General features: G+C 38.7%; 1 protein-coding gene and 1 pseudogene across 11 annotated transcripts in view; one reads left to right on the top strand and one right to left on the bottom strand.

The window, feature by feature from the left end:
* The first annotated feature begins 1,362 nt into the window (after positions 1-1,362).
* LOC127428413 (cytoplasmic dynein 2 intermediate chain 2-like) lies at positions 1,363-10,228 on the top strand (annotated as a pseudogene).
* A 36-nt stretch (positions 10,229-10,264) lies between these two features.
* LOC127428407 (spectrin alpha chain, non-erythrocytic 1) overlaps positions 10,265-27,572 on the bottom strand; it is a 55,409-nt gene continuing 38,101 nt past the window's right edge. For 5 of the 11 annotated variants that reach the window (XM_051676749.1, XM_051676750.1, XM_051676751.1 and 2 more), the window contains 24 exons: positions 27,433-27,536; positions 27,152-27,314; positions 25,080-25,094; positions 23,454-23,585; positions 23,230-23,367; positions 22,703-22,807; positions 22,401-22,609; positions 22,180-22,300; positions 21,331-21,452; positions 21,016-21,148; positions 20,706-20,804; positions 20,378-20,537; positions 20,111-20,187; positions 19,614-19,823; positions 19,213-19,509; positions 17,830-17,942; positions 16,435-16,452; positions 15,979-16,041; positions 14,944-14,998; positions 13,322-13,518; positions 12,989-13,042; positions 12,751-12,897; positions 12,507-12,654; positions 10,265-10,722 (listed from right to left, as the gene is read on the bottom strand). In XM_051676749.1, coding sequence (XP_051532709.1) covers positions 10,597-10,722; positions 12,507-12,654; positions 12,751-12,897; positions 12,989-13,042; positions 13,322-13,518; positions 14,944-14,998; positions 15,979-16,041; positions 16,435-16,452; positions 17,830-17,942; positions 19,213-19,509; positions 19,614-19,823; positions 20,111-20,187; positions 20,378-20,537; positions 20,706-20,804; positions 21,016-21,148; positions 21,331-21,452; positions 22,180-22,300; positions 22,401-22,609; positions 22,703-22,807; positions 23,230-23,367; positions 23,454-23,585; positions 25,080-25,094; positions 27,152-27,314; positions 27,433-27,536 — 3,006 coding nt within the window. In that variant the 3' untranslated portion in view covers positions 10,265-10,596. The remainder of the gene's footprint in view (positions 10,723-12,506; positions 12,655-12,750; positions 12,898-12,988; positions 13,043-13,321; positions 13,519-14,943; positions 14,999-15,978; positions 16,042-16,434; positions 16,453-17,829; positions 17,943-19,212; positions 19,510-19,613; positions 19,824-20,110; positions 20,188-20,377; positions 20,538-20,705; positions 20,805-21,015; positions 21,149-21,330; positions 21,453-22,179; positions 22,301-22,400; positions 22,610-22,702; positions 22,808-23,229; positions 23,368-23,453; positions 23,586-25,079; positions 25,095-27,151; positions 27,315-27,432; positions 27,537-27,572) is intronic. The other 6 variants (XM_051676754.1, XM_051676757.1, XM_051676755.1 and 3 more) reach the window with 4 other exon arrangements.

The raw sequence follows: 27,572 nt of genomic DNA, 5'->3' as shown, positions 1-27,572 counted from the left end.
CTTCAGGAGCTTGACAGAGGGGTCCTTGGCGATGCAGTTGTTGGTGTACAAGGAGAAGAGTACTGGGGAAAGCACACATCCCTGGGGGGCACCAGTGCTGATCGTACAGGTGCTGGAAGTGAATTTCCTCAGTCTCACTAACTGCTGCCTATCTGTCAGAAAGCTGGTGATCCACTGACAGACAGAGGTGGGAACAGAGAGTTGGTTTAATTTAGTCCAGAGAATAGCTGGGATGATTGTGTTGAAAGCCGAACTGAAGGTCTGTCCAGATATTGCAGGATATGATGCAATCCCATGTTGACTGCATCATCCACAGATCTGTTGCTTGATAAGCAAATTGAAGGGGATCCAGAAAGGGTCCAGTGATGTCCTTCAGGTGGGCCACACCAGTCTCTCAAATTACTTCATGACCACAGACGTCAGAGCTACGGGTCTGTAGTCATTAAGTCCTGTGATTTTGGGTTTCTTTGGAACAGGGATGATGGTGGAGAGTGTGAAGCAGCAGGCGACTTCACACCGATCCAGTGATCTGTTGAAGATCTGTGTGAAGTTGGGGACCAGCTGGTCAGCACAGGATTTTAGACAAGTGGGTGAAATACCATATGGGTTTCCAGAAGACCCGGCACACATCCTCTTCACAGATCTTAAGTGCAGGTTGAGTAGCAGGAGGGGGGAGGAGGGTGGTTGCAGGAGGTGTTGATGTTTGTATGAAGTGAATGTCAGAGCGGATGTGGGGTGTAAGACTGGGCTTTTCAAATCTACACTAAAACACATACAGGTCGTCAGTCAGTTGTTGATTCCCTACAGTATTGGGGGATGGTGTCTTGTAGCTAGTAATGTCTTTCAGGCCTCTCTACACTGACGCAGGGTCATTAGCTGAAAACTTGTTTTTCAGCTTCTAAGAGTAACTTCTTTTAGCCACTCTAATCTCTTTTATCAGTGTGTTTCTGGCCTGATTGTAAAAGATGTTATCCTCACTTCTGTAAGCATCCTCTTTGACCTGACAAAGCTGCCTGAGTTTTGCTATAAACCATGGTTTGTCATTGTTGAACGTTAAATAAGTCCTAGTAGGAATGCACATATCCTCACAGAAACTGATATATGATGTCACATTATCTGTGAGCTCGTCCAGGTGTCTGCAGCTTCAAAAACACTCAAATCAATGCAGTCAATGTTGTTCCAGCTCTGCTTCATTGGTCCATCTTTTTACAGTCTTTACTACAAGCTTAGCTGATTTAAGTTTCTGCCTGTAGGTCAGAAGAAGATGAAACAGACGGTGATCAGAGAGTCCCACTCCCAAAGCTGCTCTAGGGACAGAGCGAAATACATCCTTTAATGTTGTTTAGCAGTGATCCAGTATATTTCTGTCTCTGGTGGGGCATGTAATGTGCTGTTGGTATTTTGGCAGTTCACGGGTGAGGTTGGTTCTGTTAAAATCGCAGAGAATAAAATGATTCTGGATATTGTTCCGTGACTGTGATTTGATCATCCAGCTGTTGCTGCGCTTACACGCTTGTTTAGGAATATAAACACTCACCAGAATCAACGAGGAAAACTCCCATGGCGAGTAGAAAGGCTTACAGTTGATAAAGAGCGCTTCCAAATTAGGACAGCACATCTTCTTTAATGTTGTTACATCTGTACACCAACTTTCACTGATGTAAAATCATGTTCCACCGCCTTCCATTTGCTCGCTTCCACAACGTGATCCACTCTGAACAACAGAAAGCCCGGCAGATGTAATGCATACATATGTATGTAATTGTTAAATCCTTATACAGATATCATGAATAACTGGAAATGTAATTGAAATCCATTGGACAAAATGTGTGGGGACTCATGTTTATATTATGTTTTGGTACATCTTTAAAAGCTTATCTTTATTTTTATACCTTAAAAAGCAATTTATGTAGATAATTTGTCTAATCTTGAATTGTACGTCATTTAAGAATGAGAAAATAGTATGGAACAATGTTTTGTTAATCTTGGCCGCTTTTTGATGCAGAGCAGACAACACAGACAAATTTGTCGAAATGAAACAGCGGGAGATGGCTTAACCAATTAAAAGTTCGCAAACATGACGTAAACGGGAAGACTTGTCATTTATTGGCTCACGGTTACCATGGCAGCACAGTCACGGACGTTACATCCAGGATAATCATGGAGGACCACGCAACGCAGTGCTATGGCCAAATACAATAAAATATCGCACAAATTTAGCGATATGCTGTTTTAATACGGGTTTTCATAAATTCATAAATCATAAATTCAGATTTTGAGTCGTAGAACATATTTATTTAATGAGCCGAACACCCTTATTAAAGCCGTTTACTTTATAAAAAATAATGTGCTAGCTGCCTTTAGCTGACGATAACCTATGTGCAAGATACATACTTTTATAGATGGAAGTATCGATAAACACATACTTTTGTCGTTTAGTGCTTGGGATTAAAGATTTATAAAGTTTTTATTCGCTTTATGGCAACATTTGTTATGTATAAACATGAAGCGCTTGACTTAATTGGTGCTGAATCGACATGGAGAAAATCTCATCACCAAACACAAGAATCAGTAAGTTATAAAAACAGGCTTGCTTATCTTCTTGAAACAGAATATGCATGCACTTCATGTAATATCAAGTCTTTGACTTATGTTTCCTCCAGTCTCGCTTTAGTATCTTTATTCTTCTATCCCCAGAGAAGCTGCCAAACTGTTCCAGTTCACACAACGGAGGCTGAAATGCAAGCCAAAGATGTTTTAGACAACAGTTCCCAGACAGATACACAAGAACAGATTGGCCAAAACATATCTCTAGATCGAGATCTATCTGATCTCCCTGGTTTACTGGACTTCTTACGAGGAGTTGAGGATGTAGTTATCAAAGAATTGGTGAAAAACTCCAAAAGTCATGCTTTTGATGGCTTTGATGTAAACTGGGAGGATCAGAATGAGATGGTGAGTATCCTGCATGTCAGATAGAAGTGGATTAGATATTTAAAATCCATAAAATATCTCACACTCATACATTTTTCATGTCTTCTTGGTGACCCCTCAACCAGGTGTCATGCATGTTCCGTCTTCAGCATCCGGATGCTCAGGAACGGGGTCTCCAAGTTACCAGTGTGTCCTGGAACTGCACTGGTTCAGTCGTAGCTTGTGGATTTGGACGGTAAGATCCCCCTTCCCCTTTAAAATAATACAAAGAGCCACATACAGTGTCAGTTTTAAGAGAAGTTGTTTAAATGTATTTTTGGTGTCAGTGTGGATGATGGTTATTGGAGCAATGAGAAGACCTACGTGTGCACATGGAACCTGGACCGTCGGAATGTGAACCCAAAGCGGCCTGATGTGATCATGGATGCGACCACGCCTGTCATGTGTCTGTGCTTCCATCCCTTGCGCCCATCTGTAGTTGCTGGTATGGGATTACACACACACACACACACACACACACACACACACACACACACACACACACACACACACACACACACACACACACACACACACACACACACACACACACACACACATATATATAGATTTGGCATTTAATAATTGTTAAAATTTTCTTATTTTATATTTTTTATTTGCTGTTTGTATTTTGGGTGCAACATACATTAATTCAAACTTTAATTTTTACAATTTCTTTATTTTGTTTGTACTACATTTAATTATCCAAATTTTAAATCTGCATGCATTGCGGTAATAAGAAATTTAAAAAGTCTTCATAAAAATCTAAAATAAAACAAAATCCTTTGTAATCATTATGTGGACAATAGAGTACATGTATATCTATTGTGTTCAAGTTTCAGAATAGAATTTCAAAATTATTTGTAAATAGAAATCCTCACTGCCATGGTTCAAACTTAGTTTCATAAGAATCACCTCTTTGTTTCTTTTAATTTTGAGGTGAAATTTGACCTGCTTGTTCTTGAAAGACAATGTTAGATTCACCCTAAAACAGAAACGACTAAAAAAAGATAAATAAGCATCCCGCAAAGTTAAATTACTATAAGGGGCATTAATCAATGAATAAGGCTTGGGAATCAATAATTTAAAAGAGAACCATTAGAGCTCCCTAAACTGACGACTGAGCAAAAAGATTATCTTGATTCTGAGATAACCTTGGAGGAGCTTGTTGAGGTAATTAAGTCCCTGCCTACAGGCAAGGCTCCGGGGCCTGACGGCTTTGCCGCTGAGTTTATCAAATCTTATGCTACAGAACTGGCTCCACTTTTGTTAGAAGTTTATACTGATTCATTAAAGAATGGAAAGCTTACGCCAACCATGACACAAGCCCGGATCAGTCTGATCCTTAAAAAGGATAAAAGATCCAACCGAGTGTAAAAGTTACCGCCCAATTTCCTTGAACCAGTTAGATGTAAAAATGTTGTCCAAAATTCTGGCTAATCGATTAAGTAAAGTTATGACATCTCTTATACATATAGATCAGATGGGGTTTATTCGAGGCCGTAGTTCTTCAGATAATATTAGGCGTTTCATCAATATCATGTGGTCAGTAGCAAATGAACAATCTCCGGTTGCTGCCATCTCTCTTGATGCTGAAAAGGCATTTGATATGGTAGAATGGGATTATCTTTTTAAGATTTTGGAAAGGTATGGGTTCGGGAATACATTTATTGGTTGGATTAAGTTACTTTATAGACACCCTGTAGCAGCGGTACAAACAAATGGATTAATTTCAGATTATTTTACTCTGGATAGGGGCACCCAGCAGGGTTACCCTCTTTCCCCATTATTGTTCTGTCTTGCCCTGGAACCATTAGCAGCAGCGATAAGAAAGGAGGATGATTTTCCAGGGGTGACGGCGGGAGGTGTGGCGCATAAGCTTCTGCTTTACGCAGATGATATTTTATTATTCGTCTCCGACCCTACTAGATCCATGCCTTGCCTCCACAGAATTATTAACTCCTTTTCCAAATTCTCAGGATACAGAGTCAATTGGTCTAAATCCGAAGCTTTGGATTTGACAGCGTACTGTCCAGTAACGGCTTTCCAGCCGGGCGCCTTCATGTGGCCCAAACAGGGAATTAAGTATTTGGGAATTTTATTCCCAGCAAATTTGTCTGATTTAGTTAGAGTTAATTTTGATCCCTTAATAAAAAGGTTTTCGAATGATGTGGACAGGTGGGCTTCATTAAACTTATCGATGATTGGGAAGGTTAATGTTATTAAAATGAATTGCATTCCAAAATTTAACTATCTGCTACAATCTCTCCCTGTAGATGTCCCCCTCTCTTATTTTAAGCAATTTGATAGCATAGTGAAGTCCTTCATTTGGAATTGTAAACATCCCAGGTTAAATTTCAGTAAATTACATAGGCCAATTGACAAAGGTGGGTTAGGCCTACCCAAGATTTTATTTTATTATTATGCATTCAGTCTTAGACATTTGGCTCATTGGTCGCTTCCACCTGAGAGAGCTTCTCCCTGGTTTTGAATTGAAAAGGAAGTTCTTGCCCCTATCTCACCACTGCAAAGCCTTTCGATTAAACTAGCTGGAGAGGTTAAGTCGCACCCCGTTATTTTGCATTTGCACTCGATATGGACAAAAGTGTCCAGAGTGTTTAATTCTGATATTTATTTAAACGCAGCCTCGAGCATATGGCTGAACCCTAAACTATGTATTAATAAGTCCCCTTTCTGTTGGTCAGATTGGATTGTGAGGGGGGTTAATACACTTGGTGACCAGTATGAGGGTGGAGTATTGAGGTCTTTTGAAAATTTGATTCAACATTTTGGGATTCCCAGATCTCAATTTTATAAGTATTTACAGCTGCACCACCTGCTTTGCTCTGTTTTTGGGAGTAGCATACACCCCCCTAGAGCAGCAGATACTCTGGAAGTGGTGATTGCTGCTTTTGGGAAGGGTCATGAGGCATCAGTGTATTACTCCTTGTTAATTCAGAGTCTGGGGGACCGAACTTTAAATTCTCTTAAAAGATTATGGGAGAAAGATTTAAACTTGGTATTGGAGGATGGAGTGTGGGCAAGGATTCTAAAAAACATAAAGTCTGCATCTAGAGATGCAAGGGTTCGCCTTATGCAATTTAAGATTTTACATAGATTTTATTGGACCCCCTCTAGATTGTATAGGCTTGGTCTTAAGGACACACCCATCTGCTGGCGATGCCATACTGAAGATGGAGACACCATCCATGTTTTTTGGGGGTGCCTTAAGATCCAAGAATTTTGGCTGAAGGTGCAAAGTTTTGTGTGTGATGTGTTGGGCACTCAGGTCTCGTTCTGCCCCAGACTCTGTATTTTGGGTGATAGGGAGGTCATGGATTTGGTAGATAATTACATGAAGGACTGGGTTTTGACCGGTGTGATGATTGGTAGACAGGTTATTTTGAGGAGTTGGAAGTCGGATGGAGCACCCTCGTTCCCGGAGTGGTGCACGGAGATGGGGAGGGTAGCTGCCTTCGAGGAGGGGTCGAGCATTAGGATGGGGGTTAGGGAAACTTACAATAAGAAATGGGGCAATTATTTAGCATTTTTGAGGGAATCTCGAGGTGGGGCGGTGGAGGGAGTAATTTAGTTTTTTATTTATTTTTTTATTTTTTTATTATTATTATACTTGATTATTGTATGTTATTTTATGTTGTTGTTTTAGTTTTCTGTGTGTGTGTGTCTATATTCTATTGACCACAGGGGTGTTCGTGGGGGGGTCAGGGTGGGTTGAGAGTTTGGTAGGGGGAGGGGATATAGTGGGGGTTTAATGTTAAAAGTTTTTGCTTCATTATATAGATGTTGTTGTATTTCTTGTTAATTTATGAATCAATAAAACATTTTTAAAACAATAATTTAAAAGAAATCTCACTCAAGGGCAGTTTTAGGTGTAATTCAATTACAAAGTAATTAGTTACTGTAATGTAATTACATTTAAGTAAAAAAGTAGAGTAATGCATTAAATTCTTGTAATCAGATTACAGTTAATTTAATTAATTGAAAGTATATTATAGGGTCATGCTGAATTCTAATATATTATTTATGTAGAATACATGAATTATGGCCCCATAACTATTCATTGTGAAGGAGAAATTTGAGGTGCTGAATGAATGACTTCTGTGTAACAATGAATAAGAAAGAAATATTGACATTATTTTGAATTGTTAAGTGGAAAAGTGTTTTAGAAAGTAACTTAAAAGTAACTAATTAGTATTGTGATTAGTTTTTAAATAAAGAAATTAGTAAAGTAATCTGATTACAATTTTAGCAAAATAATTAGTAATTTGTAGAAACGGTTCAAGGAACGAAAATTAAAAAACAAATTAAATATTTAGCAGAACATAACCGAAAATAGAACAAAATCCATTTCAATTGTTCTGGAGTGAAAACATTATTTTAAAATGGTAGTAACCGGTGCATAACTGCTTATTTTTTTCCCAATACATTTTTCATGAAACCAAAGACCAAATGGTTTATCAGAGTAAATTTTCAGAACTACACCACTTTCTGTTGCCTGAAAAAATTGAAGTTTTTTTATTTATTTATTTTTGTAGAACATAAGCATGTGCTTTGATTGTGAAGAAACCGCTAGTCTAAAAACCTGTTAAAAGAAATAAAAAGAATTTTGCCCGCATAATGTGACATTTAGTTCATGTGCATGCAAGAGAGTGTTGCAGGAGAGATATTTAGGATATTAATTGATGTTAGGTGGCCAGATGAATTTTTCAAATACTTCAAATATTTTTTGGGGATATATTTAAAGGTGCACTCAGTAATATTTTGTCTTGAACTTACACTGACACCAAGGGGCATAGATGCAGCATCATTCAAACGCAATAGTTTTCAGTTTCAGATGCCATTGTAGAAACTTACTCTTCACAGTCAGACATGATTAATTTAATCCATGACTGAAAGTGTCTAATAACAGGGCGGTTAATGAGATTAAGCAAGTAATATTTGGCTTGTCATGTGATTCTAACATGAGTGGACCTTCTCCATGTAGAATAAAACAGCTTTTATAAGGTTACTGGAGTCCCAATGTCATGTGAGTGCTCATGATTGTATAGTTATGTATCAAAATTACTTTTAAAAAGAACATTATTGAACGTTTTTTTTATTTCGTTCTAACGAAACAAAAAAGGAGGCTGTTGAACGCTGGAACTTGAATGAAAAAATGCTGTTTCTGCTCAGATCGAACCGGAAAAAAAAACATTCCGTTTTTAGTCCCTGATTTGTAGTGGATTGCGATTTTTAAGTAACTTACCCAACACTGCTCAAGTGGTGTTCTCCAAGTATATTCTTAACGCAATAGTTTTTAACCATTTGCAGCTTGAGTGTTAAAAACCGAAAACAAGTAAATGCACATTGCCATATTCAATGTGCAAGATTTCATACTAGCGAATTTCTAGTATGACCTCTTTATTATTGCATTATTATTGCATTAGGCGGTCTGTACAGTGGCGAGGTTGTGGTATGGGACACCAGTCACATGCAGGACCCCATTTTGGCTCAGACAGGAATGTCAGCAGACACTCACCGTGAACCAGTTTATCAGGTATTCAGCCATATTATATAACCTTTTATGACTGATATATGTGCAGTTATCAGGGATTCATTCATCAATGTATGACATCTGCATGTATGTGTGTAGGTAAACTGGGTTCCAGGAGCCCGCCGAGGGGTGTTCACTGTGCTGAGCGCAAGGTCAGGAGGGAGAGATCTGTTGTGGACTGTTGATGGAGCCGAAGTCAAACACATCTTAAATTCTGGATATGCCCTTGTGAGACAACAATTGCCACAAAGTGGAGCAACAAGCAAGGTGTGTGTCATAATCTGCTTAGGGCACAAAATAGTTAAATAAAAATGGATAAATATGAAATAAATGAGTTCCTTTTTAACTAGAATTACATATTTTGTAGAATTCCTCATATGTTCGTAATTCAGTTTTAATATAACATCTGATCTGATTTGATGTCAATCTAATTTAGAAAAGAATGTGAAATGTTTTCTGTCATGGCCCCCAATAATGCAACACAATTGTTCCCTCTCCCTGAAGACCAGAGACAGCACCACTATAGGAGTAACCTCACTTGCACTTTCCCCTTGGGGCGCTGAACCATTTTTAGTGGGCTCGGAAGGCGGCCTGGTGCTCAAATGCTCCTTTAGCAGTGAGACGGTTGCAGCAGTGCCCCCTGCTGGTGAGAGTCTACCATTATGGGCCCCAGCACAATCTCTTTCTCACCACGAGGGGGCCCTATACACTCAGTCCACTTCTCACCCTTCCATAGGTGAGCTATTCTGTTATTTCACTCCTCCTGTTAATTGGCTCAAGAGGAGTTACTGTAACCTTTTATCTTCTTGACTTTAGGAACCTGTTTGTAAGCGTCGGGACAGATGGCCTGGCGCACTTGCACAGTGTACATCAGCCTCGTCCCGTTGTCTCTACGGGTGTCTGATTCATATCAGTGGTGGCGTAGTGGACTAAAGCACATAACTGGTAATCAGAAGGTTGCTGGTTCGATCCCCACAGCCACCACCATTGTGTCCTTGAGCAAGGCACTTAACTTCAGGTTGCTCCTGGGGGATTGTCCCTGTAATAAGCGCACTGTAAGTCGCTTTGGATAAAAGCGTCTGTCAAATGCATAAATGTAAATATGTGTTTGGGGTGAGGTTGTCACATACATGTCCTCTAGTCTTTGCTACTGTTACAGGACAAGGTGAGATATTTGTAATCCTTCAGCAGGGCAGTAAAAGTGACTCGAAAGCTAGCATAAATGGTAAAATGAATTGTATTTGTAATAATGTCATAAATCTGAGATGTTATTTTTCTTAGGCTACTCAACTTTGCTGCAGTTTTGATATAGTGTTTTGTTCTTTATGATTTGTTTTAATGAAACTCAGTATTTCTTACAGGTTTGGTGCAAATGTTTGATTTGGGTCGAAGGTCTTTAAGGCCAGCAGCCACATTTGACCAGAACACAGGAGGTCAGCCAGCTTACTGCCTGGAGTTCAACCCCAAACATACAAATCTGTTGGCAGTGGGCAATGCAGATGGCAATGTCAACATCTGGCAGCTTAGTGCAGAGTTAACAGGACAACGTGCCAAGGAGACGGCAATGCTGGAACAGCTGGCCAATGAAGTGACTGACTGAAACTGTTAACATTTTTCAAGAATGAACTGTTGCACTCAAGAACATTAAAAACATTTATAAATGAATGCATTTTATTCATTAAATTGTATTTAGCCTGATATTGTTTATACTTGAAATAAAACACACTGACAAATCTCTCCAGTTATAACCAGTAGCATTTATTTAAGCACACTGCAGTCCTGTGAGTGATGTTACAGCATACCCTTTCTATAGGTTTCTTAAACAAAGCAAAGCACTTAACAGCTAAAAACAACCACAATAAAATGCAGACAAATCCACTACACTATTGTCAGTGAAGCATGAGGAAGTGTCAGATAAATACGCAAGGTTAAGATTGACAGCAAGTTACAGATATTGCTATACTGAGTGATATAGAGTATTCTCAATTCAGATCCATGCAGTTCGGCCGTGTGGTTTTGTGAGGGGAAACGCATCCTGATTGGTCACTGGCAGGCAAGGGGGCGGGGAATCAGTTGACGAAGAGTGAGCGGGTGAATTCCACAAAGTCGAAAGCTGACTGGATCTCTCGGCCCTTGCCATCCAGGTAGGGCTTCATATGGGAAATGCAGTAGTCAGCTTGTTCCTTCGTAAGGTTCTGTAAAGAAATAGGAACCCATAAATAATGCATTTAAATATGACTTAATTTCCAAACAATGAAAATGGCCAACTACCTCATGATACAATATCGCAATACATATGTCACGATATAATATGTTGTGATCGGTGTTGGGTAAGTTACTTTAGAAAACAGTAATCCACTACAAATTACTTACCTGAAATCATAATCAGATTACTGACTAATTTATAGGAAAAGTAATCCCTTTACTAAGTAACTTTCTAACACTTTTCACAGTCAAGTTTATTTTTCTGCTAAAAACAATGTCTATATTTCCTGCTTGTTTATAGTCGCACAGCCTTCAGCTGTCACAGAACCGTAGACATGCAAATAAACATATACATTTACATTGTAAATGTATTATACAAGTGTTAACCTAGTCAACGAAATCACTGATGAAAATGTGTCGACGAAGGGTATTTGATTTAGTCAACGATAAAAAAGATGAGACGAAAAAGGCGCATCATGACGATAATGAAATGTTTTCATTAAAGAATACTGTTGACGAAAATATGATGAGATAAAAATGATACTGCAAGATATTAACAGTGCAAGAAATAAACAGAAGAAACAACTAGAGCAGGTGTTTAAACTTTTTGATGCCAAGGACCCCCAAATATGATGATCCCTTGCAACAGACCCTCTTTGTGAGAAAAAAGTAAATGTGATATTATAAAAACATGCCTGCAACATTAAATAAGTAGCTTTTATACAGTCATTGTACTAAAGCCAAAATAACCTATTAAAATATTGTCTGGATATGTCGTGTGGATCAACTTAAGTTTTTAAGTATTAGATGTATAAACCAAAAGTAAAACTTTGTAAAAATGCATTTCAAATGTATTTGTACAGAGCTTTCACAATAAATATTGAAAACATTTTTTTTTCACTTTTCCCTGAGATTTTTGTGGACCCCCTGGTACTGCCTTGTGGCCCCCTGGGGGTCCCCGGACCCCAGTTTGAAAACTCCTGATCTAGAGAATCTGTTTATCTAATCCAAATCCAGTATGTTGGGAATTCCCCCGCTTTAGCTGTGTGTTTAACACGCAGAACACAGGCAAAATTAAACATTTCAAAATGTGGTAAATACCTCATTCAAACTCATCCAATATATACACATGAGATTAATCAATATATCCACAACATATGTGTAATATAACAACTTACATTTGCATAGTGAAGCAATTGAATAGGTGAACTTGAACTAAATTACGCGCTAGTCATAATATGCGTAATTTTCCTTGCACAAATGGGAGTGGTGGTGGCGTAGTGGGCTAAAGCACATTACTGGTAATCAGAAGGTTGCTGGTTCGATCCCCACAGCCACCACCATTGTGTCCTTGAGCAAGGCACTTAACTTCAGGTTGCTCCAGGGGGACTGTCCCTGTAATAAGTGCACTGTAAGTCGCTTTGGATAAAAGCGTCTGCCAAATGCGTAAATGTAAATGCAACACGCTGTTTCCCTAAGAACGCATATCCTTTCACGGAAAATTAATAAGTCTCTAAAGCATGAAGAATTCAGAGTACAGTAGGCTGTAATTTGATTACAAGAGTTTAAAATGCTGCTACACAACTTTTTTTGGACTAAAAAGTAATTAGATTACAGTTACTAATTAGTTTGTGATCAGATTACACCCAATACTGGTCGTGATACATCATTACATACATTCAATAGCGTGGGAAAAAGAACTGCAATATGTTGCTATATGACTGCATCAGCACAATGCCCAAATAACTACAGTCCATTGTGTTGTGTTATGTACCTGGTAGAGTTCTTCCTTGGTGACGTAAGGTTTGTTCTCTGCACTGAGAGCACGGAAAGCGCTCTCAATCTCCTCACTTGACTTCACATTCTCTGTTTCTCGGCTGATCATGAAGGCCATGTACTCCTGCAAGGACACGTTGCCATCTCTGAACAAAAAGAAGAGTGAGGTTAGCTCATCAATACAAATAACTGTATATTTCACAATTCCACAGAAGAGGGACACACTATGGTGTGTTCTTCACCTGTTGGGATCCACTATGTCCAGGATGGACTCAAACTCCGGATCTGGTTCTCCTTCTTCTACCATGGGCAGGTCATAACCTAGAGACCGCAGGCAGGACTTGAACTCCTGGTGGTTGAGACGTCCAGATTTTTCTTTGTCGAAGTGCCTGAGAGCATAAATATATACAGTTTCACTAACACCATCATGTTTTTCAATGAATGTATTATTTTATTTTTCATTAAAGAAGATTGACTCACTTGAACATCATGCTGAACTCCTTCAGGGCCTCCTCTGTCACTCCCGTAGTGTTTCTAGAGGAGAATTACAAGAACAAGTCAGTCAATGTAGTTTGACACAATCAGAATTCAAATGTAAGATGAGAGTTTATATGCTCCCAAATTAACAATACCAATATGGGCTATAGGACAACAGGACTAAGCGATAATGAAAAGATCTAAAAGATCTAAAAATTCATTATAATAATAATGTTATGAAAAAAATCAATTGTTAAACTCACCACAACAGTCTAATAATCATATAAATATCTAAAAAAAATCTCTCTCATTAAGGATTGATTTGAGATGCGGCACCTGGCTTGGATCTGTTGTTCCAGATTGTGTTGCATCCTCATGCCCAGCTGGTCAAGTTGGTCCCACTGTTGGGCCAGACCCACCGTGCTGTGTTCTGTGTATTTGTTGTCCAGGATCAGCGCCTCCTCCATGGCTGCTCCCAGGTCCTCAATCTTCTTCAGCTGACTGCGCATGGCACGGATCTCTTGGTGTTTACGCTGCAGAAAAACCCAGAGGGAAAAGACATGAAACACAGCTTCTTACATGTTTGAGTAGTGTCCATAAATCTTTGAGTGTGTCAGGTTGTTAGCTCACAAAAGGGTTTTTAATGTAATTTTACCTACATCCATATAAAGTAAAATAATTAGTTATTATTTTGTTTATGAGACAGTAAATTAAACATATTCTAAGCATCTTTTATTATAGTGGAGACCGGTTTTTCAGTAACATTACGATTTGGAGTTTAATTGCGCAAATGTGTTTTCTCTAGCAGAGATTTTGTGTTGATTTCAAACAATTAGTTAATTTTTTTTTTTTAGTATTTTAACTATCATCATATTTTTGTAATAGCTCTTGGGTAAACAAACAGACATATTCAAACCACACAGTTCACCAAAAAATGAAAACTCGCTCATCATTTACTCACTTTCACTGCAGAATGCAAAGATTTTTTAGAAGAATATCTCAGCTCTGTAGGTCCATACAATGCAAGTGAATGGTGATCAGGCCTTTAAAGCTTCAAAAAGGAGATACAGTCAGCATAAAAGTACTCCATAAGGCTCCAGAGGTTTAATTAATGTCTTCTGAAGCGATCCAATTGGTTTTGGGTGAGAACAGACCAAAATATAACTCCTTTATCTTGACAGCAGTCTCGCTGGCGACTATGATTTCAAGCTTGATTACACTTCCTATAGCGCAATCTAACGATCTGCGCATGCGTCAAGGGCTTGAAAGTGTTTATTTTAGAGTTATATTTTGGTCTGTTCTCACCCAAAACCAACTGGATCACTTCAGAAGATATTGATTTAACCACTGGAGTCATATGGATTACTTCTATGCTGCCTTGATCTCCTTTTTGAAGCTTCAAAGGCCTGATCACCATTTACTTGCATTGTATGGACCTACAGTGCTGAAATATTCTTCTAAAAATCTTTGTTTGTGTTCAGCAGAAGAAAGAAAGTCATACACATCAGGGATGGCATGAGGGTGAGTAAATGAGAGATTTTTCATTTTTGGGTGAACTATCCTTGTAAGGCAAGAGTCAACTATATTGTGAAGGCATATTTTTAACAAAAGTTTTAAATGTGTTCTTAGGACAAAGGTATTACCATTGTGTTTTGAATGTCATAAATTAACACGATTTATTAATTACAATATTTGTTAGCCAAAACAATGTTTATTTTTGTATGTTAACACATTACTCATTAACATTTTACTTTTTTTTGTAGTCAAGACTTCAAGGTATGTGCTATGCAAAAATGGACTTCCACCTACACTGAGAAATATTCACTGGAGTAAAAGGAGTGAAAACTAGCCCCAGTCTCCCCTATGGTATAATATACTAGTACATCTGCATATACAATGGATCAGCACTAGTACCAAAACCATTTTATCAATTACCTATTCATTGGTCTCAAACTCACCTTAGTGGCCTCTAGCTGGGACTCGAGAGTTCCGGATTCTTCCACCATGCATGACCTGCCCATACACAGAACAATGAAACCAGCAGAAGGAGTCTGAGAACACATGGCTCATCCACCCAAAAACATCTCACTCACTCCAGATGCCAGTCTACATTGATCCACTCCAACAATTCGCAGTAGGCCAGTTTTTATGCCTATTATTTTCCAGAGTGATAATAAGGTCTATATTTATGAATAATAACATTAGGATGAATACTACATTGTTTACATTGGTTTAACATAACCTAGTGCTGTAACCTATTTCTCCTATCTTTCTGAAGTCCTGAATTTCTTCAATAGGACTGACAGTAGGACTTACTATTTTGTAGTAGATATGAAGTACAAACTACAAGCCATCCCAGAATGCAACTACAGTACAATAACCAAAGTCATGCTAATAAAGCCAACTTATATTCATGGTAATCCAGACCATGCTTGATTAGGGCTGCTGCCAACAGGGTTAGAAACTGCTATATTCATACCACTGCTTAGCTTAATTTTAATATGAATGTGCAGATCTTGCACAGTTTTAAAAGTAAAATGTGCAAAATCAAAGAGCCTAAAGTTTGTAAGAAAAAAATGTCAATGCACAGCTGTCCAAATTCAGATCAGGATAAAGAAATGTCTAAATGTATTTTTCCAGTCATGGAAATCGCATTGCAGTTTCCACCCTGAATCTGTGCATGAACATTTTCCCAAAATGAAGAAGAAAAAAAGAAAAAATGAATCATGGGGGGGAAAATATTTTTTAAAGAGATGAAGTGTTCACACTCCTCAGCGGTGGTGCCAAATGTAGCCAGGCTTGTTGGATTAAGAAGCTGAAGGGGTTCATCTAAAAAAAAAGCCTTATGCCACATTTGCAGTGAATGTTAGTAATGAGAGACTGAACACACATGGAGAGCCCTTGTGGTGGGGATCAGACTCAAGTGCATGAGCAGAAAACCCAAAGGGTGAGGGGTAAAAAGGCCAATCAGAGGAGGAAAAAAGGGAAAAGACCTTCCAGAAAGATCATCATCGACTTCATACTGATAGACACGGATTACCCTCCGATAAGCTATGCTATTCAGAGACGGGGAAGGTAGGGAATGAAGAGGGAATGGAAAAAAAAAAGAGTGTGAAAAAACAGAAAAGAATACATCTGGAAATATAGACAAAAACATACAATAAAATAGGTAAAATAACAGCAATGAATAGTGAGATCGCGAGTACTTTTTGATGACCCAAAAAAATGACACCCTATATAAATTCTAATCAAATGACTGGTCTATTCTGATGTTAAACTCCCAAGTCCCATCTTTATGTTACACCAAAAGGTGTTTCAATCATAAATATCCCTAGACAACCCTTTGCTGACAAGAAAATACCATTAAACAATTCAATTCACTTCAATATGACTTCATACACACACACATTTACACAAACACAGTAAAATAGAAAAATTGTGATATTAACCCATCCAGAAGGTATGTCCTGATTAGACAAATGATCCAAAGCATCAGGGTAGCAGCGAGATGGGGAGAAGGGGAATGGGGAAAGAGAAATAAGGGAGGGAGAGAGAGAAAGAAACAGTTAACACATTGAGCAGTGACATCAATGCCACAACTCAACACTCACATGACAGCACATGTGAACAGAAGTAAAGCAGCGCAAAGCTCTTCTGCAGCATATCAAACCTAGACTGTGAGTGTACTCGGGTTTAAACTGTGTGATCAATAGGGATGGGTACTGATACAGATTTCTCAATTCGATATCAATTCATATGTTTAGAGGTTAAAAACAGGTACTGTCTCTTTAAAAAAGACGGCATTTCTGTAAACAGCATTTGTAAATGAGCGCATGCTAACGATAGAGACTCAAACAGCTTTATCTCATCTGTCCTACACGTGATTAAAATGTAAGAACAGAAAGGGTATTTAAAGAGACATTCAATTAAATGGATTGTGTGGATTTCGTCTTTGGACACACATTACACGGATCAATTTTTACTCTCAACACGCAGTGAAAGGATCTCGCTTCTGAATACTCCGCCACTATATTACACAATTACTGGTAAGTGAAATCTAAACATTTACCAGACAGTTGCCAAACATATTGTTGCGTTTACTACAGTTTACTGGTGTGTGCGTGTAGTCAGGAGGCAGACGAAATAATTAACGTGCTTTTTTGAACGTTTATTCTGAACTCAAGCATCAAACAACTGGTCTCTTTCTTCTCTTTTCCTCCTCCCCCCTCTTACCTCCTTCTCTCTAAGGCACCCCTAGGAGGCACCAAATAGGAACATGAAATTGTGAGTGATGTCTCCACAGTGTAATGAAGAGTGTGTGTATGTGTGTGTGTGTGTGTGTGTGTGTGTGTGGATGGGTCACTACACTATACATTTTAGTTGCATAGCGCAAAATCTGGTTGCAAATGCAAGTGTTTCCTCTCATTGTAGTAGAGGGTTGTGCACAGAGTAAAAGATCTATCTTGGGATTTAAGAATCAATATCGATTTCGAGATCGTTCAAACGAAGATCGCGATGCATCAGAAATTCGATATTTTTACCCACCTCAATGATCAATGTAAAAAACCTTCACCCAAACAGACAACAGAACACATCACAGCAAAGCATGCAATGATTTAAAGACTATAGGCACAAAACAGTCTATGAAACAAATGAAAATGGGCATCTAAGAAAGTTACATGGTGATCATGAAAGCTTTATCAAATCCAAACAGATGTGTGTGATGTCATGCAATAGAATCAAATGTGTTGCATGAAGTGATTTTACACTTAACATGCTTAATTAAACTATAATGCAACTAAGAGAACACAGCACTCTAAATGGTGCATGTTAGTGCCCTGTACCTGGTCTCCTGCAGCCATTGGTGGAAAGCATTAGCATGTTGGGCAAACTCCTGTCTAAGTTTATCGTTCTCTTCCTGTCTCCTCTGCTCCTTCTGTAGCTCCAGCTCTCGCTCCTGAAAGGCAAAGGACACAGAAATCAATGATGCTAGAGCCTAAACTAAATGTGAACGTAAGGTTGTAAATAATATCTAGATATCTCCAGAGCATGGAGGCTGATGACTGATATAATGGCAAAGTATGCATATTTTAATATTACACAGTATTTACTAGGGATGTGCGCTACGACTAATTTGACTGTCGTTTAAACGGAAGTTTTATAACCAACTAGTCGACTAGTCTAAAGAGAAACCAACCTTCAGAAAACAGTAAAAAAAAAAGTTTTTATGCGACCCATTTAAAATACTTAATCTATTCCAAATCCGATGCTAAATTCTACTGAAAAGGGGCATTTATCTGCGACATGCTCACCTTGAATTATGATCATTGTACATTCAATATAGAACATGACATGCATTCACTGAATCAACATTAGCGAATATTTAATAGACATATTTATTGAAAACAATTGAATGAATAGTGCAGGATCAACGGAACAACCCTAAAAGCCTGTTCTAAATGGAAATCACCAAGTAAAAGTTACTTAACATATTAAAACAGTCAGGACATTGTTGAAAATAATTAACAGGTAAGCCAAATCTATGAGAGAGAAAAAAACGTGCTGAAAAGTTGCGCGTATTTCACGACGTGCAGTCGTGCATTAGCCATTGATCTAATATGACAGCTGTTCGGTAAAGAACGTTAACCAATAACAGTTAAGTAGCTATAGGATAGCAAATATAGGCCTGTGATGTAGTCTACAATAAACCTAATGTATTCTAAACATGACTTGCACACAGAATAAAAGATAGTTTAACCCGTTAAGCAGTCGGCACCTCGTTGAAAATAGCCTTCTTAATCAGCAGATTAAAACAATTGCATACCTAGTCTAAAACAGTTATTTTCTAGGCTACTAATAAAACTTTGTTTTATTAATTCTATTTAAAATATGTAACATTAATATGACAGTAATCTAAGTGCAGCCTCTGTAAAAATATAAAGCCAAACGTAAATGTGTAAAAATTCGTCGACTAGCAGCATGCGAACCGTTTATTCAACTAGTCTCGCACATCCCTAGCATTTACTAAAAATATCCTAAAATCAAAAAAATACGTGAAATTTACTTTAAGAAAAGTTCTGAAAATGAAACTGACACATGGCCAATAACAATAAATCACAAAAAGCCAAATATCGACCAATTAATTAGTCTGGATGATATATTCATCTATCACTACTTTATAAATATTTATAATTGAATTAAATTATGCTTCAGGATCCCATCTTCACCTTGATGATCTTCTGAAGGTTCCTCCAGGTCTCCTCAAGTGCCTCCATGGTGAACCAGGTGTATGGGTTGGACACTACTTGGTAGCTCTTGATCTGGCGATCAAGCTCGGCCAGTTGGCTAAAATCGGCCTCGGCTGAGCTGAGAGAGGAACGGAAGGCATCATGGGCGTCCCGCAGGGCTCTGATCTCCTCAAGAGAGTTGCATCTCACTGGGTCAGTCAGATCTTCCTCAGCGTTCTCAAACCAGCTGTTGAAAGCAGAGGCTTTCTTGGCAAAGGTGAGGAACAGATCCTCAACCTGGATGCAGTGAGAAACAAGAAAACAAGAGATTAAAAAAAATACAATGTAGAATACCTTCCACTCACTTGAAAAAAAATTCCAGACGTGAACATTCTTCACACCTTTCTGAAGTGCTCCTGGGCCTCTAGAAGCTTCTTCTTGCGGGCAGCCGAGTTGGACAGCAGCTGGTTCCATCGCTTCATCAGGGTGGCATGACGAGCCTCAATGGCCTTGGACTGCACGTGTTTAGCTGCTAACAGTTGGTCTTTCAGGGTTGTGATGTTGGTGATACCCTCCTGCTGGAAGGCCTGAAGTCCAGCATCAAAGGTTTCCTATGGCAAAGAAATTTCCTCGGGTATGATATTGTTGACATAAGTCATGCAACTACAAAATGATGTCTATAAAAAGGTATTTTGGAGATTATTTTACATTACAACCCTTTACAACGGAGATATCCCAAAGTGATGAAATACAATATGGTTTATGATCATGTATAATGATTGAAGTAGCCCAAAAAAGTATATGGACAATTGTTTGCAATTTTGTTATCTATTGCAATGAAATACATCTTAAGTGTGACTTAAATTTACTTTTTGGGGCATGTCAATGCATGTAATACCTGTTTGGTGAGCAGGGTCTGCACTGAGGACAGATCACGACCATAGTCATCGGTTTTCAGGCTGTTTTCCTTCTCACCTGATAAAACCAAAAGATACATAGGGGTTAAAGATTCATAAGGAAGAGAACAGAAAATAACAGTTTTAATCTTGCAAATTTCCATTCATTTGCATGAAACATAATTGACCCAAGTCCAAAAAGACATTTATTCAAAGGCAACCCTTCACTTTGTAAGCATGGTGATCTTCCCTTGCTTTCAACAACTCACCGATCCAGGACTCCACCACATCAGCCTTCCAGTTGAACTGGAGGAACGCAGAGTTCTCATCCAGCTTGGCCTTCCTCTGGGCTGCAGCTCTTTCTAGCTCTGCCACTTTCCCACGCAGGGACTTCATTTTGGCCATGATGTTCTCCACATGGTGGTTCTCCTACACAAAACCGAGGAAATAAGACAATAGTCTTGCAAACAGCTCATGTTCAACTTAAAGAACCCATAAGTTCTAACCTGTAATATGTTCAAAGGGCTGAGCAGAGCTGTTCCAGACTGTAGTGATTTCCCCCCACACACTAAAAACAGTCTAATAGTTGAACTATACCTTTTTGATAAGTTCATCTCCATTGGAACACACATCGTTCACTCGGTCTCTGTGAACGGTAAAATCTGTTTCAAATGCTTCATGCTTCTTCAACAAGCCCTATGAAGAGAGAGAGAAAAAAAGTTTATAAGACTTTTAAGACAAAACCACAAATAATAAATCCCTTTCAAACACTAAAACTCTGCCCATTTACAATATAAAGGCCTGATAAAGATCAGGCCATAATCAGCTTCATGTATGTAGTTTATTTTGTTTTTTTAATGTTAAGTTTTTTAATGTCAGTGAAAACTGAGGTGCAGTGTAATTATACCTGCACAGCTGCCAGTGTATCACCGTAATCATCACTTCCAACCAGGTTCAGTTTCTCATTAATCCAGGCTTCCTCCTCCTCCACATTCGCCACAAACTGCTGGTACTCCAGCGACTCTTCAAGCCTCTGTCCTCTACAAAATGGAAAATAAAACCATTATCAAATTCCCATCCTGGTGGTACAAAGAAGCTTTTACACAGAGCAATAGTTCAAGGGCACTGAGGATGAATATGAAAATGAAAGGCCCAACACCCATGTGTTAGTTTTATGCAATTACATTAAATGGGATAAATATAACAGGAAGGATGTTCTCACCGAGCAGCAGCCAGATCCTTCAGCTCCCTCCAGTGCTCGACAAACTGGGCCAGCCTCTGCTGGATCTCCTCCTGTCCAATGGTGTTGTCATCAGACAGCTTCTTCCCAGTGTCCAACACAGACTGCAAGGCCCCAAGTAAAACAAACACTGTTAGCTTTCAAAATACTGACCCGCATTTAAAAGGATAGTTCACCTAAAAATTTATTCTCTCTTCATTTGCTCACCCTCATGCCATCCCAGATGTGTATGACTTTCTTTCTTCTGCAGAACCCAAACAAAGATTTTTAGAAGAATATATTAGCTCTGTAGGTCCATACAATGCAAGTAAATGGTGACCAGACCTTTCAAGCTCCAAAAAATGGATCAATATTTCAATCCTTTTTACTATAAATCTCCACTTTCACTTTCAGAATGTGAAAGTGTAGATTTAAAATAAAAAAGGACTTAAATATTGATGTTTCTCAACCACACTTATTATATATTGCTTTTGAAGATATGGATTTAACCACTGGAGTTGTATGGATTATTTTTATGCTGCTTTTATGGGATTTTTGGAGCTTGAAAGTTCTGGCCACCATTCACTTGTATTGTATATCTACAGAGCTAAAATATTCTTCTAAAAATCTTTGTTTGGGTTCTGCAAAAGAAAGAAAGTCATACACATCTGGGATGGCATGAGGATGAGCAAATGAAGAAAATTTTTATATTTTTGGATGAACTATCCCTTTAAGTGTTTGATTTGAATGTTGGATTCAGTTCCTTTTTTGTGCAAATTTTGTGCCATAAATTTTCCTTTAAAATCCATTTTTATCTCTTTCATCTGTAAGACGTCACTGGTGCCTCCTAACCTGAATGGCTGGCTCGTGTGCTCCCAGCTCAGCCTCCAACCTCTTGTGTTTCTTCCTCAGATTCTGTACTCCTGTCAAATCACGTCCGTAGTCCTCCGAGCTCACCAACAACTTCTTTTCCCTTATGGAAAGTAAGAGAATGAATTAGATTTAGAACACAGTCTCACAACAATGCAGTGCCTGATCAATTCAAGGCTACTTGATGATGATGCAAAGCTTACTTGATCCAAGATTCTTCATCGTCCAGGTCCCTGAAGAACTGGTGCAGACGATGCGACTCATTCAGCTTGGCACGGCGTCCAGCAGCCATGTTCTTGATCTTAACGAAGCGACCGTTAACAGCATCACGCTTGTCCTTGACTTGAGTGGTGTCGAAGGCATTGCTGGCCATCAGGCTGTCAGCTTGGCCATTGAGATCCTTCAGACGATCCTATGAGAACACAAAGATAACAATGAGCAATCTAAAAATTCTGTAGAATTTGTGCTTTGATCAGTTTTTGGAGTAATACAGGCTGTATGTTACCTCATGAGCAGATATGTCGGCTTCCAAAAGCTGGTGCTTCTTAAGCAGATTGTTAACTGAGGCCAGATCTTTCCCATAATCTTCAGAAGCAAGAAGAGCCTCAACCTAAGAGTGAAGAAAGATGGTAGTATGTAGTGGAATTATTCTAGTTACAGAGTTCACTCTGTTTATTTCTGAGGGTTCCCACATCTTTTGACCAATGCATTTCCAGTGGTTTGCAATTATTGGATTATTGGATTTTAAGACTCATTTTATAGGGATTGCACCCACCGGGACAATTTCTGGCCAAATAATTATAGAGCCGATTCAAGCTTTAACATCTTTATTTTTTTTTAAATTCCATGATATTTTAAGATTCTATCCATTTCCATGACGTTTCACGGCCTTTTCAATGCCTTAAAGTTCCCTGATATTTCAAGGTTTTCCTTGACCACGGTAATCCTAATTTCTTGAAGATTTACAAGATACTTCATGACTACACCATAAAAAGACATTTAAGTCAACTATTTATTAGTTCACATAAATACCTCAGATAACCAGAAGTCAAAGTCTTTAATGCCAGTGTTGAAGTTCTGCTGCTTGTTGGCCTCCTTCAGTTTCTGACTCTTTTCAGCAGATTTGTTGACGAGGAACTGCCACTGCTCATCCAGAGCATTCAGACGAGCCTAAAGGGAGAACGAGAACATGCCAACAGCAAGCAGAGTACAGACCATAACTCACCAGCTGCCTATTTCTGAAAAAAGATTATTACCTTGACAGCATCCTCACTCCCAGCACAGGCACCTCTCTGGATGAGAGCGTTGCCTGTGTCTATCACCCCGCGGATGCGATCGGCGTTGGCATGCAACTCAGCCTCAAAAGCCTGGTGCTTCTGGTGTTTGCTCTGAAAGTGGCAAGAAAGATATAGCAAAACTGAGCCACACACAGTGAAATCATGCATGGATGCAGCTGTGATTGCATACGTGTGTGGGACACTTTTATAAACACATAAAATAGCAATTTCAGCAAAAGCACTCTATATTCAAGAGTATATTCAAGAAGTGTTGAATCTATGTAATGCTACCATAATGTGTGTGTGCTTGTAGGCTTGTGTTCACACTTTTTTGTGAAATTTGACAAATGTGGATGCCCCTTGGTATCAAATAAGAATGTGAAGTGAGGGTGAATTTACACACCACCAAACATAAACACACAACAGATGCAACTTGTGCTATAAACAGGACACATACAAAGCATGATGGAACATTCAAATGGACGGGAAGAACGCCATCCAGCAAACAATGAGCTCTGTGGAGAACCTAAAAGAGTTGGGGTGTTTTGTCTTGCATTACTCCACATTTTCATAATGCCCAGAGAGACGGAGAGAAATAAAAAAGCACTTCCAAACAGCTCGTCTAAAGCATTTGCTCATACACTCAAATGAAGCCGGGCTGCTGGTACCCTAAACTGCATATGGATTCCAAGCATAGCACATATATAACCAACTATGTTGATTTAACATTATATTCAACAAAAAGCAAAGCGGAATTATGCGTTTAAAAGCACCACTCTACCTTCTCTCTCTGGGTTGATACAATATAATGGCTATGATCGGAATAGCATACTACTTCAGAATAGCACGCTGTGTCCCATAATGCAATGCTCTTAACCGGACCTTCTATTTCCAGTGCGACGATTAAACCGGAAGTCATATCAGCCATGATTTTTAACATCTTCTTGACTACATATTTCAATTTTTAACTGGACAGCCGAGAGCTTTACACAAAATTGGATAAAAAAAAAAAAAGTAAAAATAAAAAATAAAAAAAATGCAAAATAAGCACTTTTATTTCCATGCTGAAAATCGGAAGGCTCTCGCTGAATTAAACAAAACATGCGAAGGTCACGTGACAACAATGTTATATGCTCATTAAAAAATTGTAGGCAGTATACAGTGTATACAGCGCAGTATGCAGTACTCTGCTATTCCATTCCGACCATAGCCTGAGTTTGCTTTATGTACTTTTTTTCCCCGTCAAATTTAACGTTATCCTCTTGTTCTGGTTACCGAACAAACCCTGAGATGCTTCCAACTTTTGTGTGTGGAACAAATTTACACCAAGACATCCCAACCTTAATAAGACAACAAGAAGATGGAGGCCACAACCAGCAATTAAAAAAAATGCAACGATTGGGCACGGGAAGGGCACATTGACAAACATCTATATGATGATACAATTACAAAAGCAAAACAATTATACAAAGCGCGATTGACACAGAATAGACATACGGAACTCAAATACGCGTCTACTGACAAAAAAAAAACAAAAACGGGGACAACAGACAAGTGGAGAGACCCTACTGGGGTTAGTTAGATCTGGTGCACTACTCTACTTACCAGCAGCTTGGACAGCTAGAAACAGACAATGGGAACACAGACAGAGGTTCAGTTTAATTTCCGTAAAAAACACTTGGGGTTGGTTAAAGCGGAGGTAACAAGAAAAACACAACTTATTTATTGAAGAATGCACTGGTAAGAGTGTTTGTATTTATTATTGTATTATTACACATTAACCCTTTAAGTTCTGTGGGTGTTTATTTTTTTTTATCCCCCTTTTCTCCCAATTTGGAATGCCCGATTCCCACTACTTAGTAGGTCCTCGTGGTGGCGTGGTTACTCACCTCAATATGGGTGGCGGAGGACAAGTCTCAGTTGCCTTCGCTTCCAAGACCGTCAATCCACGCATCTTATCACGTGGCTCATTGTGCATGACACCACAGAGACTCACAGCACGTGGAGGCTCATGCTACTCTCCGTGATCCACGCACAAACCCCATTGAGAGCGAGAACCCCTAATCGCGACCACGAGGAGGTTACCCCATGAGACTCTACCCTCCCTAGAAAACGGGCCAATTTGGTTGCTTAGGAGACCTGGCTGGAGTCACTCAGCGACTCCAGGGGTGGTAGTCAGTGTCAATACTCGCCGAGCTACCCAGGCCCCCAAGCTCTGAGGGTGTTTTTAAAGATTTCCTGTTTCAGTGGCACACCTAAAATTACAGACTTATAAAACTTGTATATAAAATAATAATAATAAAAAAAAAAAAACAGAGTGGAACAAGTGTTTGGTATCATTTTATATTATTAATGATATAGATTATGATCAATTTTGAGACTCTCAGCCTAAGAAAATGCTAAAAAAAAAAAAAAAACTTGAGCAACAAATTAAGTTTTTATTTTTCTGATTTGACATTATATATATCGCAGGGTGTAAATAGGGTAGCTCAAAACAAAAACTGCTTTTGTTTTGTTCCGAATCATGTCACCTGTAACAGAGTAAAATTTTGTGTTGAAACGACAAACCAATCAAAAGCTATAGCATTACAAAAAGTAATTTATCCTACTGTACAAAAATGTCTCCAAGTGTCCAAAAGCCTCTCCAAACAAATAAAACATAACAATTTTACATACAAACTAATTACACAATGACTAAAGGTTTAATCTCTCTCCAAAGCATGCAAGCATGAGTAAGGAGATCTCATTCAGTTCCATTCTGTGACGTATGAGCCATCACTGAGTCTGTGTCGTGTACTTGGCGCCATCTCCTGGTGGCCATATGTAATTAGAGTGACCAATCCTCTCCCCATATTTTCATGACTTCCACTTCTGGTTGCAGCAATCTGAATCCTAATACGATTGGTTTAGTGTTCCATGACGCTGGACAACGTACTACATAATTTCTGATGAAGTCATCTGATCCAGGAAATCGAACATGTTTTTAGCCAGATAGCACATTATGTGCTGTGTGCACAATGTGCTTCGTGTGGATTATCTAATGATATATGCATGCCATTACATTGTGTGTGGGCTCATATTAAAGATAATCACCTCCTCTTAAGTAATTGTATGTGATATTTTATGTTCCGTTTATTTTTCGTTAAGCTATAAGTGAAAACGCGGCATATAAGCAACGCCTGTTTACATGTAACATGCATGTCAAAGACATACAGTATACAAAGCTATTACTCACGATTTTGTTGTCTGAGTAAAACAAATAGGTTGTATTCTACTCTTTGAGAGCTTTCCAATGACATATGACACATGGCTATATGATCAGTTTGATGTTTTTACAGATTACAGCAAAATGTGCAGTGCAAAATTATTAATTATCAAAACGGAACACTTCTGATTTGTCTCAAATTTCAAAGCACATGTTCAGTTTTGGTCATAATGCCTACATGCATTGTAAAGTACAGATTCTAAGCTTTAAAATGATATATTTTGTGTTGGTCAAGACTGTAGTTATTAATATTTTGATGATTTTTTTTCAGATGACAGTCCCATCCGAGCTTAAAGGGTTAACAAGGTTAGACTTATATTCACTCCTATAACAAATAGCATAAATATCAACAAATCTGACTATATCTGATACTTCTTAAAGATGACGTAAGCATCCTAAAGGGTGACATTACCTGGATGTTAGTGGGGTCTTTATAAGACTCGTCAGTGGCAGTCTGGAGCTTCTCACTGATCCATGCTTCAATCTCATCCACGTCTCTACTGAACTGCTGTAGAGTCTGAGACTCACCCAGCTTAGAGCGTTTCTCAATCATCTGAGCCTTAAGACGGCGCCACCTGATGGTCAGGAGGACTTATTTCATTTTTGAGCTTATTACATAAATGCTACAGAAATTAAATTAATACTCAAATAGATTCATTTGGTATGAGTCAAACAAAACAGGAGAACACTGACCTGTCCAAGACTTCATTGCGGCGTTCGAAGATTTCAGGTTTAGCATAGTGATCAGCGCTAATGAGCTGGTCAGCGAAAGACTGCAGTGCTGCGATCTTTTCTTCCTGAGGGATACACGTGTTAGCACAGGACATATTGCA

The sequence above is a fragment of the Myxocyprinus asiaticus genome, chromosome 38 (assembly GCF_019703515.2).
Source record: "Myxocyprinus asiaticus isolate MX2 ecotype Aquarium Trade chromosome 38, UBuf_Myxa_2, whole genome shotgun sequence".
Taxonomy (NCBI): Eukaryota; Metazoa; Chordata; class Actinopteri; order Cypriniformes; family Catostomidae; genus Myxocyprinus; species Myxocyprinus asiaticus.
The sequence above is the reverse complement of the archived record's forward strand: the minus strand, read 5'-3'. Positions and strand labels throughout refer to the sequence as shown.